Consider the following 18,336-nt stretch of genomic DNA (forward strand, 5'->3'; position numbering starts at 1 on the left):
AACGGGGTGGGGTCACACGTGTCCCGGGCCTGCCAGGCACTGCCCTGGTCTCCTGGCTCTGTCCCCGGCACGTTGCCCGTCTGGGAGGGGTGGAAGTTTGCCGCCCCCAATCCCTCCAGCTCTGAGGACACATCCCTATGACCTTGGGCAAGGTGTTGACATCTCTGAACCCCCGCTCCCACATCTGCAGACAGGGGTTCAGGCTCTGGGAGATGCCGTTGAAGGAGGCCGGGTCAATGATGATCTAATATTACAGATCTCTCCTGTCACCCAACCCCGAAGGCCAAATGAGACTGCAATCCATTTAGCTCAAACTAATTTTAAAGCAATTCACTATTTAACAAGTTCTGAGGCCCAGTGCTTTTGCAGGCAGCATGCGAATTGAATCATTTGGTCTAATCTTAGATGAATACGAACAAAATCCTCCAGCGAGGACGGTCCTGGGAGCAGCCCAGGAATCCATCCCTTCGTCTTTGATGAAGGCAGGCCCTGCAGAAGGTCTGACCCTCAGCCATTGGCGTGGATGCCTGAGTGACGCCATCCGGGTGGCATGCCAGGGCGGAGGGAGCGAGGGCTTTGAGCCGGGCAAGGGTGGGATTGAGTCCTCCGCTGCCTCTTCCTACCCCGTGACTTTGGACAGCCGACTAGCCTGTTCAGCCTTGGCCTCCCCATGAATGCCTCTGAGCAGGACGAATGCAGACAAAAGGCAAGAGGAGCTGCATGTCACCGTGCCGCCCCCAGCCTTGTCCCTGCATGAGATCTTCTCGGTACCTTCCAGGATCTGCTCCGGCTTTCAGGTGTCTGGGAAGCAGAGCTGCTTGGACCTACTTCTGCCCCCTTGCAGCAGCTGCCGCTGGTTTGGGGAGATCTGGAAGGTGCTGGAGGGTTTTTACTTACCCCTGCCCTTTGGAGAGCTCCTGCTGCTTCTACAGGGCATGTCCAAACTTTGGCAGCAAGGAACCGTGTTTTACCCCAGCCTGGGAGCCCTGCAGCTCTGCCCACTCAGGTGCCTTCCTGCCCCACTGAGAGTCCCAGGGCTGGGATCACAGCCCAAATAGGTGAGGGTCCCTCCCTGGTGTTGTTGTCACCCCAAATCTGGAAGAGAGAGGCTTTGTTGCTTCTTGGGTCGCAGCTGAAAGGATGGGACTCTTGCTGCCTGCCACATAGAGACAGCCCAACCGTAGTGGGAGGGAAGAAACACAAGGAAGATATACAGAAATGAGAGATGGAGACAGAGAGGGGGATGGGGGGCGGGGGGAGGGAGGCAGGGAAACCTGTGGGATCAGATCTGAGTTCTAGCCATGCTTCTGCACTTGTTCCTTGAATTCCCATAGTCCTCCCAGGAAATCTGCTTTAACATGCAGGGTCCAGGCTGGCGGGAAGGAAAAGCCATGAAAATCAAACACCTTTGCTTCCAATGCAAAGTCATGTGCCGCCACTTGTCAACGTGTCTGATCGGGGGTTTTATAGAAACATCTGTGTTGTCCCACGCGGAGGATTTGGGTAGGAAAGATGACAAAGCTGGGAAGGAGCCGACATCCTTGCCCAGGCCTATCCCTCTGCTCAAGACCCCTTTCGAGTCCACGTGGCCAACGCCAGATCACCCTTTTGGACCCATCACAAATGTCACTTCCTCTTAGGTGACTTTGCCGATCTTCAGCATGAAAAGGGGGACTCTTCCCTTTCTGGGGGCTCCATCACACCCTCTCCTGGGGCCCCTTGCACTTAGCCTCAGGGCTGTTTTGATCTGGTTTTGTTTGTTTGTTTGCTTAGCTCTCTCTCAACCACAAGATTGGGGGTTCTGGAGGCAAGGACTCAAGTCAGGCACAGAGCAGACAGTAGTGAAATGTGGTTGACACGTCCTCCTCTTGCATGTAAGCCAAGGCCCAGCCCACCCCAGGGTGCCCTTTCTGGGAGAGTGTGGCTGTCACCCCATCTGGCCCCAGCACTGGAATCTTCACCTGCCCTGCCTGGAATATTCTGAATAAACGGTTCCTGCCCCTTCGTCACTGCAGAGCAGGATTAGATAGTCCTCTCGGTGGATTTTGCCTTCCCTTCTATTATCTCTTTCTCTTCTGTCACCTTTATGCCATGACACATCTTAAAATCTATTCATCTGTGTCGTGTGTGCATTAGATTCAAGTGTGTGAGATCAACCAGGCACCTTAAAAATCTATTTTCACTCTGATTGCCTTGTGCAGACAGTCACCGATCCAGGGGGAGAGAGGTGAGGCCACTGGGGGACCCGGGGCCAGGCCACTGAGGGAGAGTGTGGGCCACCACCACGAGCCTAACTCGACTCTCGGGTCCCCTGGCCGGTGGCCTGGCTGCTGGGGGGCTGGTGCAGGACATTGGCAGAGGAAGTAGCAGAGGGACCCTCATAAGGAGGGTTAGGGATAGAGATTTGCTGTAAGCATCCTAGCCTGGGGACGCAGCAGGTATTATCCCTGCATTCGAGGGGGTTCTGGTGGGGAGCTGGGGCGGGGCGGAGCTGGGGAGCGAGGCTTTCTGAGCACAGGGGTTCGGAGATACACTCACGGACTGATTCAAGCAGGTACCAACCTCCAAGCATTCCAACTCCCCAAACTGGAGCCGCCACCCCATCGTCCCAACCTCCACTTCTTCCCCCAAACCCTAGCTTCCCCAAATCTTGGGCCCTGGGGTCTCAGGTTCCAAGAGGCCCAGCTGAGCATCCCTGAACTGGGCCCCACTGTTGTTCTCCGGAGCCTCAGTGTCCGATAGCACCTTCCGTGACGATGGGTTTTTCTGAGCCGTCCAACATGATAGCCGCTCATTCCGTGTGGTAGGTGAGCACTTGAATTGAGCCTAGTGTGACCGAAGAACTGGTGTTTCTATTTTATTTCCTTCTACGTAATAGGAATCGGAATTGGAATTTGAGCAGCCTCATGTGACTCCTGGTTGCCACACCCTCCTCTAGAGAGGCCTGTCGTGCGGGGCTAGGGATGTGCGTTCCCCCAGCCCACCGAGGAAGATGCTGGGCTCATGTTTCCCCAGAGGAGGAGGGAGACAGCAAGCCCTGGCTTTGGGGGTTCCCTGTCTCCTGTGGGAGGGGGCCCCCAAAACAGAATGAAAAGGTCTTCCCCAGAGAAGAAGGCTTTATCAAGGCCACAGGGATGTAAAGCAGCTTCACATCTCCAATCCCGTGCTACCTGCTTTCAGCTGCCCTTACTTTATCCCATTGAATTCTGCTTGGTTACTGAAATGAAGGCACTTGACAGGGAGAGGAAGCCTTGTTTTCACTGAGTGCCTGTTACATGCCAGGAAGTCCTCCACGCCAAGCACGGTGCCCGAGTGTCCGCTAATCTCACATTTAGGGGATACACGTCACACTCAGGCCAGAAAACAAACATCCACAACTAAGTCTAGTTCGAAAAACAGCCAGGTCTTCTGAGAGCTGTCTGTAGACGATGGTGGGGAAAGGTACTGTGTTCAATACTCGCTCTTAAGTGTATTTATTAAATGTACAGTCTATTATTTTCTATGCACTTGGGCCTTTGCTGCTCCCTCCTTGCCTGGCGTAGATATTCACATCGCATGGAAATCAACCAAAGTTCATTGAACACCTGCTACATGGAAATCACCGCAGGGATTTTACAAAGGACCATACAATTCACATTCCTCCCAATCTGATGGGTCGTGGTTAGCAACCTATGGCCCATGGGCTGGAGCCAACCCATCACCTATTTTTGTATGGCCCATGAGCTAAGAATGGTCTTCACATTTTTTTTAATGGTTGGGGGAAAAAAAATCAAAAGAAGAATGATATTCATGACAGGTGAAAATTATGCAAAGTTCAATTGACAATGTCCATCAATAAAGTTTGGGGACACATTCATTACCTGTCGTCTAAGCTGCTTTTGCCCCACAAGGCAGAGTTGAGCAGCTACAGCAGAGACCATCTAACTCACGAGGCCGAGAACATCTACCATCTGGCCCTTGGCAGAAAGTCTGCCAGACCCTGCGATAGGTGAGCTCATGGTGACAGAGATGGCGTCTCTGATACCCCAAGGCAGAGTCCGCCTCCCGTGCTGCCCCCTGACCCCAGATGGGTCATTTCCAGGGGCTCCTCCCACTGGCCGGGTCAGGAGAGGGTCCCTGGAGGAGGGAGGATCTGAGATGGACTCGGGGGGGTGGGGGTGGGGTAGGGTTTGCACAGGAGAGGACGAAGCCCGCCCTGCGGGGTGGGACAGTATGAGGGAAAGCCCGGAAGTGGGGACAGTGAGTCAGCCATATTCTAGATCAGAAGCCGAGAGTGGAGGGGACAATGGGAGGGCTGCGCTCATGCCAGAGACGGACAGAGAGACAGAGATGGAGAAGCAGCTTCATCTCTCGGAGCCACTGAGGGCTGGAGGGAAAGGGGACCCACCGTCCACTCCCAACCCCCCACCAATAAAGCTGCGCTCACCACCTGAGATGCTCCCTTCTTGGCCCACCGAGGCCATCGGGTGTCAAGCCCTAATGGACCTTCTGGCCCCAAGGGGACCCCTGGCAGCTGAGTCTGTTGGGGAAAAGTCCGTTTGAGGAGGTTTGAGGCTGATGCTTTCTTCAGAAACGTCCCTTTCTGAAGCATATATTTTGAACTGAAGGGAGATCTTGTTTGCTCTTGGTTTCCCCTGTAATTTTATCTTTCCTCTTTATTTAAGAAAAAAAAGCCCCGTAGACTCCTACAAGCAATTTTGAGTATTTAAGAAAAAAATTCTTCCTTGCTCCACTGTCCTGTTAAAGGGAAGATGTCAGACCTTCATTTCCCAATAGAACTAATTTGAACGTTGCTTTCATCTACAGGGTGACGTTCTCCTGAGTTTCCTATAAACAGCTGGTTGCTTTCTCTTCTTCTTTCTTTGTTTTATGTGATACACATAAACAAGGGGCCCAGGGCGTGCTTTCCCGTACACACCTACACACGCGTGTGCACCCACCCGCTTACACACACGCACACGCAGCTGCATCTGCCAGCGCCGGGATGTGACTCTCCCTCCCAGCATATCACGGCCCCCAAATGCAAAGCTCAACCCAGCGACACCCCAAGGGACCCCCAGAGCCTGATCAAAAAGCACCAGGAGTTTGTACAACACAGATGACTACAGACGAAGTTGATTGCTTTCTTGATTAGTGGTTAAAGGGAATGGATCTGACACGCTGCGTCGTGAGATAGTGTGCAATTAATCCCTGATTGGCTTGGTGATGACACTGCCGTGAGGACTGGAAATGGGCAGAGGTGGTCCAGCGTGAGGGCAGTGGTGACGATGGGAACTGGCCAGAGAGCCTGGGATCAGGACGGGGCCGTGGGTGGTTTGGGGTTGTGAGGTATGTGGGCACAGGGTGAGGCACCCCAGCACACCACGTGCCTGCTGCTCGGAGCATCTGCAAGCTCACGCCTCACCTGCTCTGTCCACCTGAGCCAGCAGGCACGGCTCTGTGCTGCAGAAACCAGCCTGAGTGGATGGACCCCACTCTGGGCCTCTCCACGTGACTCCAACGCCGTCCCTGTGCTGAGGATGTGGAGATCACCGTTGCCAGCCCAGATCCAGCACCAGATCTCAGAAACTTACTGCTTTCTGTGTGTCTCCCCTTGGGGGTCTTACGAGCTCCTCAGGGTCACCAATAGAAATCTGAAATCAGCCCTTCCCGACCAGCCTGCTGCACCCCCAGGGATTCCTGTGAGTGGGCCCACTGTGTACCCGTGTACCTGTCTGCACAGCCAGAAGCTGGGCGTCATCCTTACCCCTGCCAATGTTTCCATTTCTCTGCTGCTGCCGCCTCTGGTCCCAGCATGCCTCCTGGACTCAGGACTGGACCTGGTGCCCCCGCCCTCCCCGACCCCGGTCCCTGGCCACACGGCTGCCACAGTGAGCTTCGGAACGCGGATGTTCCTTTGTTCCCCGCCACCCCAGGGTGAAGCCAACCTCCTTGCTGTAGGCCCTGTGGCCTTTTGTGATCTGACCAGCTTTGTCTCCCCAGAACTTGCCTCTCGCCACGCCCCCGTGCAGTGGACACTCCGGTCCATCCCAATGTCCTTACAGGTCCTCAAGCCCAGCCCACTGTGTCTCACCTCCTGTCCCCACGTGCATTTCCTGAAGCTGGAAATACTCTCCTTCACTCTTCCCTTTCAACCGTGCACCCCTGAAAGCCCCCGTAGCTTCCTCTGAACCCTCTCTCACCTGCTGTCCTGGGCAGCCCAGCACAGGGGTCAGCTCTCGACCCTCACAGCCACGCAGAAGACAGAAAAAGGACGGTGCCCGTTTTGCAGCCGGACAGGACAAGGGCCCTCCCAGCTGGTGAACAGCAGGTCTCCCACTTTAAGCAGGATCCCTCGCTCAGAATTCCTCCCTTGCTGACTCTAGCTCACCAAGACTGGGCACTAGAAGCCTCCTTCCAGACAAGGGAAACCAGCTACCCAACACCTGTCAGTTTTCCCTGAAACTGAAGCTCAACCCTTTAAGCACTAAACGTGGAGCCATTTCTCAGGATGGTTTTCTAGTCTTGTTTTAGAAAGACTTGAGCCTTCGGAGTTCCACAAGCAGAAATTAAACATGTGCTGTCTCTGGATCCTTCCCTATACCAGGCTGTAGAGACCGGTGTCCTGAGGGTACTGGGTGGGGGAACTGTGGGCCCCCTTCATTCAAAGGTCCTGCCTGCCAGGAGCCCCCGTTCAGGGAATAGAGGTGCACAAGTGAGCCACGGGGTGACCAGCGCGCTGCGCCAGGCAACGTGGGAAGGGTCCGATGCCCTCGGGCTTCTTGAGTGCTTGGGGCTCCCTGGGGAGCTTCCTCCCTTGATGCCATTTGACTTGGCTCACTGTCATCAGCGGTACCTCTCTCCCACCTTCCTAAGATTGTGATTCTCATCTGTGGAGACCAGAGACATCGGATCACCAGGGTGTTTACAGTAAATATCTAAAAATAGACTAAGTTCTGAGTGAGGCCCCGAGGGTTCCTCTGATTAAAATGCATGAGCCTTGATGTAGAAACAGTGATTTTTCTTTTTAACATCATTCTGTTTATTGGATGGTTCTGGGGTGGGGAGGGTGCCTGAGAGAGGGGTGCTGGGGTGTCTTGGGGGAGAACAGGCTGTGCTTTCTTCCTGGGCTCTCACAGGAGGGACACGCAGTAGGTGATCGGTAAAGTCTCGGTGATTCCTTAGTACGAGGTTCAAGGTTGCCGCAGCCCAACACAGATAGATAGGCGTTGGATGAAGGGGGAGATGGTGCTGCAAATCAACCGTGTTCTTTTCAAGTTCAAGAAAAAGCAGTAGAAAGAGAAAGAGACAGGTGAAGCAGGGCAGTCGCGGCAAACTCTCGAGAGGGATGAACAGTGAGAAAGAGCTGATGGGAAGCCTTTTACTTCAAAGAGAGGGAGAGAATTCCTCTCTCAACAGTTTAAGTCTCCCTCCATCGGGCTCACTGCATGAGTGAAAGCAACGAAACTGCCCATGAGAACACCCAGATTACAAAGGAAAAGGGCTGGTGTAAGTTGCAGGTGGGTTACTCATCCGTTGCAACCAAACGCTCACAGAAAATGTCCAAACACGAGTCTCCTTTGGCAAGAAGGAATGAGCTATCAATTTTTCTTTTTTTAAAAAAAGAAAGCAACACACAGTTTATTGAAAACCAGAAAAGTCAGGAAAGAATATTGCCTTCTTAATAATAAATACATTTCGTGGGCAAGAATTGCAAGGGAATCGTTTAAATTAATTTCCGCTTTGTTTGTTTGGTTTGTATGGGGCTTAAGTCCCAGCTGACAGCAATCTGCAAAAGTTCTAACATATTGGAAATCTGATTTTCTTGCAGCCAGAATCCCATAGTCCAAAATGATTTCTCTTTCAACTCTGTTAATCAGACAGGCAAGGCTCAAATGGACTCCTAGTCAAACCAAATTGCACTTGGTCTTTTTGGGAGTGTGAAAAATATCTGATGAAAGCTGAACATGCAGAGCTGCCGACCATTTCTCTCTGCAGAATTGGTGTCGGTGTTGGGGGACTACAGTGAGAGCAGAAGGGAAGACCTTGCCCATCCTTCATCCTCTGGGGCTCTGGTCCTGCCTTCTCTTTCTGCCCCACCCCTTCTGGAACGTGTGCTTTGGGAAGCTAGGGGAACGCCAAAGAAAATAGAAGGAGCTCATTCTAGTTTGGAATTGGAGGCTCCAAAAGAAAAGGCCAAATTTCCTCCCACTCAGACTCTGAGCGTTCAGTTTCAGGAAGGACACAGCTGCTCTCCTTAGCTTCTTTTCCTCACCCCTGCCGGCAGGCAAGCCCCCACGGTGCCCAGCGCACGACGTGCTCCCCTGACTTGTCCCACCGGTCAGCTCCACCCTCCTGGATCTAAGTGACAAGCTCCATGAGAGCTGTCCCTCCTCATGTCCCCTCTACATACTGTCCCTGAACTTAAATCCTCACCCACCTTCTTCTCCAATCTGGCTCTAGCTGGTTTCTAAAACCAAATCCATCTGTAAAAGATGCAGGTTTATACTTGGAACAAACACAAATGTGAATAGAAAACTGTAAATAAAAACCAGCAAGTGGGGTTGTGCGCAAAGGGTCCCAAGCTCCGGAAGTCAGTCCTAGGAATTGCTGCCCCTCCCTGGCCCCCCAGCCTTGGTGCTCCTACCAGCCAGGGCTGCCAGGGACGGCTCTCCTTGGCTGGGAAAGGTCTGGAGTGTGTGTGTGCTTGAATCAATTCTGTAACCTTCCGTCCCTCCCCATACACCAAGGGGTCTTAACCCAGGCTCTATGCATGAACGTCAGGGTAAACCCCAGCCCCTCAAATGATAGGCAAAATGTATACATATGTGCATTCCTGTGGCCCCTGGCTTTTCCGGGTTCCCACGTGCCCCCATGGCCCTCACAAGGGGGAGCACCCCAGCTGTTCATCCATGTTTGCCCACTGGTGTTTCCCAGCTGTGCTTCCTAGGTGTGTCCCAGACCTTAGCCTTGGTCCTGAGCCGGATGTGGAGGCGCCCGCGCCTCGGTCTCCCTGGGGTGGTGGCGGCGTCCGCGGCCCTCTCTTGCCCCTTCTCTGTTGCGCCGTCTTCCTCCCTTCCTTCCCTCTTTCCAACTGAATTCTCGTTTTTCCTCTCTCCCTAGTGCTTGTACGGCTGCTATGTCCATTCCTCCATCATCCCCACCTTCCACCGGAGGTGCTACTGGCTCCTTCAGGTAGGTGGCTGGGACTGGATTCTTCTTCCATCTCCGGTGCTGGGGAAGGGTCTGCGGAGGGAGCTGAGTGGGGTGGGGCTCCTGAGTGCGGCGGAACCAGGCCCAGGCGCCCTGGCCAGCTTTCCTAGGGATGTCGGCGTGTGGCGCTGAGGCCAGCTTCGGGGCTGGCCTGGTGTGATGTCAGAGGCCAGCAAGGGGAGGAAGCCTGGTGGGGGGCGTCCTTGCCCGCCACGTGAGGATAACATCCTGCCAGCTGCTTCCAGGGTGCCTCAGTTTCCTCTGATTGAGGACAGGAAAAAGGCTGCGTGGGCAACCTGCCCCTGACTGAGAAAAGCCTTTGCACTGAAAACCGCATGTGGGTTAGTCGTCAGCACATGTGGAAAATCAGCTCCCAGAGTCATGCCAGTTGTAGTTGGATAGATTGGAATGGTTGTTGGGAGACCAGGAGCTCCTGGCTCAGAGGCAAGGAGCTCTATAATCGATTTGTGATGTCTGCTGTGGAGCAGGAGGGAGAAAGGGGTGGAGAAGCCACCCAGTCACCAAAGCTCCAAGGGAGGCCTGCCTCCCAGATCTCTGTCCAAGGTGCTGGTGCACAGCCCCGAGGCCGCCCAGCCAAGAGCCGACTGGTTGTGTTGGTGGTCGTCTTGCTTGTGGAAGGTGTTGCTGTGAGTGGGAAGGTCTGAGGGGTCTGCCCAGCGAGCCTGGACCTGGGTCCTTTCCAAAGCTCGGCCTCTGATTTGCAGCTGCTCTCTGTAGAACACATCCCCGGGGGGCCCGGCAGCATCACCCCAACTTCTTCCTACTGCCTCTGCCCAGGAATTGCTGCCTCTGGCCTTTTCCCCCAGAGGTCTCACTTTCTGCATCCAAGTTAGCCTGGGTCCCAGGGGTCTGGGGATCTCCCTGACCTGGGGGATGCGGTTGGGAGGGGTCCAGCAGATGGGAAAGCAAGCCGCCCGCCAATGCTCATGGCACGTGTTCTGAAAGAAGAGAGCTGCACACGCCATGGAGTGCAGAAGGGCCGCTGGTCCCAGGGAAGGTGGCCTGGAAGGCGTCTGCTGAGCACAGAGCTGCCTCAATGTCCACACCTAGACCAGACCCTCTGTCCATCAACTCGTCCTCACCTCCCCAAACCAACCCCCTGCCCACGCCGCCATACACTTCCGCCGCCTTAGTTCCCGGAAATAATTGTCTGTGGTTCAACAAGTTCATTGGCGGGTGGCACCTGAGACCGTCAGACGAGGTGCTGATTTGCAGACACGGCTTCCCCGACACCTTGCCCGTTACAGTCTCCCGGCTCTGTCCCCCTCAGAGGTTGGCGTGGTAACACCTGCCTTTCTAATTGCTCAGCCCTGCGTCCTTGTGAAAGGGACCTTCAGCGTAATCCTGGGATGCTACTTTCCAGGCCTCGTTAATAAGAATGGACCCAAGGCATTTTGCCATTTGGTGAAGGGTCTTCTCCATGGCTGCAGGAGGGGGGAGTGGGTTCCTCCTTGAGAGCAGAGATCTGGTGCAGTTAGAACATGTCCCTGTGTCTCCAGGGTCCCACTCTGGCTGCCAGAGAAACACTTTCACCTCAAGCAGCCCTTGTGAGCTCCTTCCTGGGCCTCCATCCCCCCAGGTCCCACGCTGGTGTTTTCAGCTTTCAGGCCCCATCAGAACACGTCTTTGCTGGGCTGTCTCTGCCCGGCCTGGGGGCTGCCCTCCTGAGGGAGCCACCCCCCCGCGGCCAGCTTCCTGCCAGCTCGCCCCTCCGGCAGCCCCAGCTGTCTGCTCTCCAAGGCTGCTTCCTCTCTCTCCTCCAGACCCTCTTGCACACCCACGCCTCCATTCCCTCAGGCTCCTGTGGCTTTCGGTAGATCTTCCCCGGACTCAGACGCCACCGGGCCGCCTTGGAGTCTGAGCCAATTGGATCCCCAAACTGGATTCCACTCACTCAGGCCCCTTGAGCCAGGTCCCTCTGCGCCTGGGCTGCCCTTGCTTTGTTTCTGGGGCCACGCAAGGAGTGGGAGGGCTGCTGCTCCTCTGCCCAGCCCTCCCCTCCCTGGTGCTCCGATCCTGGCCGCTGCGTGCTGGAGACATACCTGGGGTGACTCATGTGCATCTGGGTTTGTTACCTTCCAGCCGGCTGGGAACCCGAGTCTCCCCAAAGGCCAGGATCACAGATCTTGTTTCTCCAGGGCTAATCTGAGTCTTTATCTTCTCTCCGGGTCCCTGGGCAGTTGTCTCTCCACCCCCGCCTCTGCGTCCCCGAGTTTCTGTGAGCAGGTGACAAAGCGGGAATGTACACGGGTTGGGGGGGCTCCTGCTGCCGGGTCAGTGCTGGGCAGGAGGAGACTACGGAGCAAAAGCCACGGCAGTGAGCGCCTCTCACGTCCCGCCCGGAAGCCTGGAGCTCCAGGGCGAGCGCCCTGCTCAGGGCAATTTGTTCTGATGCTGCTTACAACCCCGGGATAAGACGGCGTGGCCAGGTTTAATTCCTCTGATATTAAATAGGCAAGAAGCCATGAGACACCGGCCCAGATGGACATTGGCCCAAGTTTGTCTCTGACACCAATTACCAAGAAAAAGGCTTGGGGTGGGAGTGGAAGTGTCAGGGCACTGTGACCAGGTGAGAGCCGAGGAAGAGGCAACTCGGGTGCCAACTCGGCAACAGAGAAGCCAGCGTGTCCCCTAAGCATGACACGCTGCTGACCAAGGGCACACTCGGTGGCCACGCCCCTCGCACCCCACCGCCCAGGGGGAGCCCCCTGAAAGGAAGGGGGCTGGGAGGAGGAGAGGGAGGGAGGGAGGGCGGGCTTCTGGATAAAGGAGAGTTTCTTCTGGGAGCGGCCTCTCCTTCCTCTGAGATCCTCAAAGTGACATGCTAATCCCAAGGCCACTTAGCACAGCAGGGACCCTACCCACACAGACCCGGCTTTCCTCTCCGGCCAGACTGTAAGCTCCCCAAGGGAGCCACCTGCCTCCCTCCGTCTCCCCTGAGTGCCCAGCACAGAGCCTCAGCCAGATCGGGAGGGGCCAGCCCCCCCCCACCGCCCTGCTGCACAGGAGAGGGGAGGGGCCAGCATGTCGCACCCAGGCACAGAGGTCAGGGAGGAGGAGGAAGAAAAGGGCAGCAGCCGACGCGGCACTTGGCTTCCGAGTAACCTGACTGTGCGGGTGGGTGCCTCCTCCCTCTCTCTTTCTCTCTCTATCTCGCTAATAAATATTTTATCCGGATGTGAGCCGGCAGACACCGAGGAACCAGAGCCTTCCCCTAGAGTGGAGGGACTGAAGCCCGTTCAGCCCATGGCATCTAAGGTCATTGCCGTGCCCCGTGGGCACCACGTGGGCACCTGCACGGGCAGCATCTCAAGACCCCAGAGGACCTGAGCTCAGGCTGCTCCTACGGGGCCTTTGGGGAATCGGCCCTGGGGCCCTGAGAAGCCCCCGCTGCCGGCCGGCACGCAGCTCCTCCCCTCACATCAGCAGCACTATTGAGGGCTCCATGTGTCACGGCTGGCAGGGCCCTTATAGGCTGCCCCAAGCTCAGCTGCTGCATTTCCTAGATAGACGCTGAGGCCCAGAGAGGGCAGGGTCAGGCCCAGGGTCACCCAGCGGTCAGCGATGGAGCCGGGCTGGGATCAGGCTTCCCGGCTCCTTCTTGCCTCTGCTTCCCGTGGCCTTGAACATGGTAATCACTGCATCCTCCCAGGCCCTGAGCCTTGCTGGGGCCGTGGAGGTGCAGCCCCTCCCGCAGGCTGGGCCGCTGCAATGCTGGGCCAGACAGCCAGGGTCCTCAGCCTCCATCTCTGCCACCGTGGCCTCTCCTCTTTGGGATTTTCTAGCGCTTTGGCTCAGGCCTTCCTGCCTCCTTCTGTGACCCCTCTTGGGCCCCACAGTCCCTCCTTCTGTGCACTCCTCCCCCTGCCCGCTCCCCCAGGAGGACAAGCCCCCATTTCAGGCCAGACTTGCCAGCAGATTCTGTATGGCTCATTTGGAAACTATTTCTGCTTCTAATGAGTGTTTTTCTTTTTGCCCTTGTCCTCTAAAATGCTTAATGAATGTTTTCCATGCTCAAGTGAAGCAGGGGGTGTGTCCCTGTGTGTCTGCCACCGCCATTCATTCGGGGCTGCGTGTCTGTTGAGAGCAGCTCGCAGGGGCAGAGGCAGCGGGGGCTGCTCCCTGGACCACCCCGCAGCTCACACAGGCCTGCAGGCCCCTGGGTGCTGCTGTGCAAATACAGGGACCCTGGGGCTTTGGGGGGACCCCGGGACTGGGGGCTCCTGGGTCACTGAGAGTGGCAGACGTTTGGGTTCCAAGTTCTGGCATCTGGCCACCCCGGGTACTGACTCTGGGCCAGGCAGTGACCGGCCCCTCACCACGGGTCCCCGGGTCACCTGGGAGAAGACCAGGCTCCCAGGGCGCCCATCTCTTCTCCGGGGGATGCCTTTGTTACCCTTCTTATAGGGAGGAGCTAGAGACAGCTTCAAGCACCTGGTCCCAGGCCGTGCTGTCACGGAGGGGCAGCTGCCCTTCAACCCCACAGTCTCTGCCTCCTACCTGACCTTGAGCTTTGCCAGCCCAGAACCCCCAGGAACGGTGGGTGCAGGGGGCTTGTCTCCACCAAGTGCCACAGTACAGAGGCAGCGCAGAAGAGTGCAGGGGCGGCGGGGGTATAGCCAGCTTACCAAGGGGGCTCACTCCAGGCTGCGCAGGCCCCCCAAAGCTCCCCACCCTGGAGTGGAGGGAGGCCTCAGCCGGAGGCCTCAGCCAGAGGGCTCGCTGCCTTCCAGGGCAGGAGTGAGCCCCTGGTGTTGCTTGGGCAGAGCCCAGGCTCCCCTGACGAGTGCCCGTGAGAACCGCACTTCCCCACCTGGCTGGCAAGGCCTGGGGGGTTGAGCTGAGGCTCTAAATCCCTTTGTTGGATTGTGGGCCCCCAGCTGGCCTTTCACCCACAGCGTGGTCAACTTCCGCCCACCCTGTCCTGAGAGCAGGCTTTCCCGAGGCAGAAATAGCAGGACTGTCGGGGGGGGGGGTTCCCCCCAAGCAGGGCCCCTGGGAGGAGGGCATTTCTCCTGCCAGGAGGAGGGGACTTAAAGGGCAGCTGCTGCGGGGAGGCAGTGGCCCAAGACTTCTCAGGGTTAGGGTTAGGGTTAGGGTTAGGGTTAGGGTTAGGGTTAGGGTTAGGGTTAGGGTTAGGGTTAGGGTTAGGGTTAGGGTTAGGGTTAGGTTTAGGGTTAGGGTTAGGGTTAGGGCTAGGGTTAGGGTTAGGGTTAGGGTTAGGTTTAGGGTTAGGTCTAGGGTTAGGGTTAGGGTTAGGTTTAGGGTTAGGGCTAGGCTTAGGTTTAGGTTTAGGTCTAGGTTTAGGATTAGGTTTAGGGTTAGGTCTATGGTTAGGGTTAGGGTTAGGGCAAGGGCCATGGTTAGGTGTAGGGTTAGGGTTAGGGGTCTTGAATGTCTCATACAGTCCGGCGGGCCCCAGAGAAGGCCTTGTGCACACCTCTGGGCCCATCATAGCGAACGGTCCAGTTTCAGCTTCTGCCCCAGAGACAGGCCTGGACACCAGGTGAGGGAGCCCCACCTTCCTCCAGGGCCCCCTCCTGCCCCCAGTGCCCCTGGGGCCTCCTCTCCTCTGCACACGGCCTCAGCCCCCCCAGAGGCAGCTGCGCAGCACCACATTCATCCCCCGTGTGCAGGGAGCGAGCAGGCTGTGGGCTTCGGGCCTCCCCTCCCATCCTGGGACTGTGGCACTAGAGTGGGCCTGGGACATTTCCCAACAGCGCACCCACGGGACCTCAGCGTATGGTTCTGTCCATCGACACCGGACCTGTCTGTGGATGTGAGGGCCTCCCCGTGAGCCAAGTGCCTCTGAGGTTCCCCAGGAAGGCGCCTCCGATCTCATCGCTCCCCTCAAGTAGCAAAGCTGGGGTGAGGCGAGGTGGTGGGAGTGTCAGGCAGAGGGAACCCCCGGCCCCTGCAGCGTGGCCCAGAGGCCACCATTCTAGCTCCCACCCGGAGCACTCAGTGGGCGGATGTTTGGGATGGTGTTTGTCTGAACCTCTTATAATAGTGGGATCGGGGTCACACAGGGCAACGTTCATGAGCCGCTTGACTCTCTGGGCATTTGAGCTCGTTTCTTTGAGTCTCAGTTTCCTCATCAGTAACATGGTTATGAGAACGGCGTGGACTGCACAGGACTGTTGTGAGAATTCCCTATAAATGGAACACAGAGCACATGACGATGTAGCCCAGCTCCCGGCCCACGGCAAGCGCTCCACAGATGATGGACCGCTCGACGCCATCAGTACCACTTTGGACCGATAAGGGGACATCCTGACGCCCCCAGGGAGCCCTGCGAGCCTCACCTCGCATCTTCCCTTCATCTCTCACAGCGGCCCCCCCTCACCAAAAGCGAGGACGGTCAGGACACCTCTGCTCCTTCCTGCCACCCTCCTCTGCAGTGGGGACACTGTCACGGCTGTAAATGTCCCTTGTGCCCACCCCCACCCAAAATGACTTGAAATCTATCTGGGGAATGATCGGCTCTTTTGCAACCCATGTGCCCCCCCCCCCCGTCGTCCCCGTCACTCTATCTGGACGCGTGGCGCCACCTGGGACCAAGCCCTGCAGCCCTGAGCGTGGCCTGCGGGGGAGCTGGGTCCCCAGACGGGACCAGCATCCCCAGCGGGGCAGCTGGAAGAGGGCGTCTGCACTCACCCCTCGTCTCCAGGCTCATCCGAATGGGGGGACGTCTCCACTCGGGGTGAGCTGGGCTCCACCAGGAGGCCAGCCCTGAGACGCGGGAGACGGTCTCCCCGGCCCTCCTTTTTTCCTTCCTTTCTTTCCCTCTCTCTCTCTTTCATCTTTTTTTTTTTTAATGGAGGATATTATAGCTTCATAAAAAATATTTGAGGCTTCTTGCTCAATAACGGTTTTTGTGTCCCATCGGGGTGAAATCCAAGTGTCCAGGAAATAGAGCATCCCAGAGCCCACCCTGTACATGGGCCCTTGAACGACGCCTCACGGGCTTAGAGTGACAGACGCGCTGCGGTCAGGCTGGCTCTCGGTCCCAAACGGGGCATTTTGACCCACGTGGTTCAGGTAACAGAAGCGAGCTGGTGCCTGAGGAGTCCCTGGCCCCTGGGCCTGGGTTGGTGGGGAGGGGAACACGCCCCAGGCCAGCCGGCCCCTCTGTGCTCCATCCTGCAGACCCCGTACGGAGGCCGTGGCAGATGCCACGTACGGGCTGGGCTGGGGCAGAGGGTGCAAGGCTCAGGGACACCACAGCCCTGGCCCTGGGTGGCCCTTGGCGCTTGGCGGGGACGCCAGGTCCAGCTCTTTTGGTTCTCACAGCTGCGCTGGGAGGGAGTCAGGACTGGGCAAATTCGCCCTGACTTTTTCAGAAGAGGAAAACGAGGGTCGAGGAGAATTTGGGACCCCCAAAGACTAGGGTAAGCAGGGCCCGGTCCAGGCCCTTTAAAGACACACGGCCCCATCCTCTGGAGCTCACAGGCCACAGTGCCCGGGCTGAGGGGCACGGGCGGGGCAGGGAGCAGAGATGAGAGGGGCAGTGGCTGAGGGGTCCTGGATGTGTTAACCTCCGGGGGGTCGGTGCCCATGTCAAGGACAAGAGAGTCTGATGCTGCAACTCTGTTCCACACCCTTGGCTGTCCTTCCCCAGCTGACAGTGAGCTCTCTCTAGCCCACCGGGGACTGGGCAGCACAGAGAAGGGAGCCTCCAGGCCCAGAGCATTTGGGGGGAACTCCTGTGTGGAGAGGCAGGTGAAGGACCCTGTGGCGCCAAAGTCATTTCTGACCCTGAATTTATGTGCCTAGTAGGTGATACCGGAAGCCCATCAATGCGCTGAGTCCAGAGAAGCGGACATAGAGTGGGCTGGGTGGTCAGGGGAGGCTTCCTGGAGGAGGAGGTGAGCTCAAGGATGGAAGAAAGGGGTGGGGATGTTCTTCCATGCCCTTTCTGACACGTGGCAGGCCTGGGCCACAGGGTACAGTGACAAGAATGTGTGGGACCCCAGATCCACGGGCCAAGCACAGGGCTGTCCGAGAAGAAGGCCTCAGGACAGGTGTCCCAGGCCCTGGTGCCGGTCAAGTGACTTGGAAGGGACGTAAGGGGAGAACGTGCACCCCATCTCTGCTTGGGCCCAGGAGAAGAGACCCAGAGAGATGGGGCCGGCCAACCAGAGGCTGCACATTCAACACTGCTGTGAAAGCCTCTCCAGGCTGAAGTGAGAGCAGTGGCCTTTTATCCTTATCATGATTAATATCAGTAACAGTAACAATAGCTATTGTAAGTCAGGGCTGCCATGGCCCAGCAAGCGATTGTGTTGTTAGCTAATTATGGAGATGGACAAAATCTGGAAAGAAGTGCAGGGGGGGCCAGGGATGCTAGGACAGGGTTCCAGAAGGGGTGTTGGCTCTGGAGGAGGGGTGAGAGGAGGGAGCTGGGTGCAGCAGGGCAGAGACCATGCAAAATGAGGCACGGCTGCAGGACCGCTAATTAGACCAAAGCCTCAGTTTATAAGCCATCAGGAGGCTTTTTACACGCAGAGACAGGAGCAGACAAGCAGTAAGTGGTGAAGGCCTTTTGCGACGGATAAGGTGCGTGTGGGAATGAATTGTGGTCTCCGACAGATCTCTGGAGCTGCCTTCCTGTTCCGGTTTTATTCTATCTAGCAGCTTCCACTTCTTTCTCCATTTAATGTGCCTTGAAGAACGTGATGAGAAGATAAGGTAGACACTAGGAATTTACGGCCCTAAGCAAAAAATTGCTCAATTCCATTAAGATTTCAGGATCTTTGCCAAGGCTGTGCAGCAGAGCCAATATTATTTCCTTCTTAGACATCTTTGCTTGATTGCAATTTACGATGCCAAAGCCTCTGCTGTACCACCTAAAGCCTCCAGAAAATATATCCCCCAAAAGCGGCCATTATCCTCTCTAAGGAAAGTCACTGGGCATTTTCCAGAAGCTTCTCTCATCCTGGTCCCCTCCTCGGGGATAGGGGCGTGGCCAGGTGGTTGGCCTTTGCACCTGGTCACCTTGCAGGGGGAGCAACCCAGAAAGTCCCTGTGATCAGGTCTCAGCTACTTGACCTTCACCTTGCAAATCGCAGCTGCTTGTGCTCTTGGAGCCCTCTGGGGAAGTGGGATGCCTTGCCCCACCTT

The 18,336-nt window shown here is 56.7% G+C and overlaps 1 protein-coding gene across 4 annotated transcripts in view; it reads left to right on the forward strand.

The window, feature by feature from the left end:
* CAMTA1 (calmodulin binding transcription activator 1) overlaps nt 1-18,336 on the forward strand; it is an 888,068-nt gene that overhangs the window by 617,908 nt on the left and 251,824 nt on the right. For all 4 annotated transcript variants that reach the window (XM_057544799.1, XM_057544797.1, XM_057544798.1 and 1 more), the window contains one exon: nt 9,103-9,174. In XM_057544799.1, the coding sequence (XP_057400782.1) occupies nt 9,103-9,174 (72 nt within the window). The remainder of the gene's footprint in view (nt 1-9,102; nt 9,175-18,336) is intronic.

The sequence above is a fragment of the Balaenoptera acutorostrata genome, chromosome 1 (genome assembly GCF_949987535.1).
Source record: "Balaenoptera acutorostrata chromosome 1, mBalAcu1.1, whole genome shotgun sequence".
NCBI classification, from domain to species: Eukaryota; Metazoa; Chordata; class Mammalia; order Artiodactyla; family Balaenopteridae; genus Balaenoptera; species Balaenoptera acutorostrata.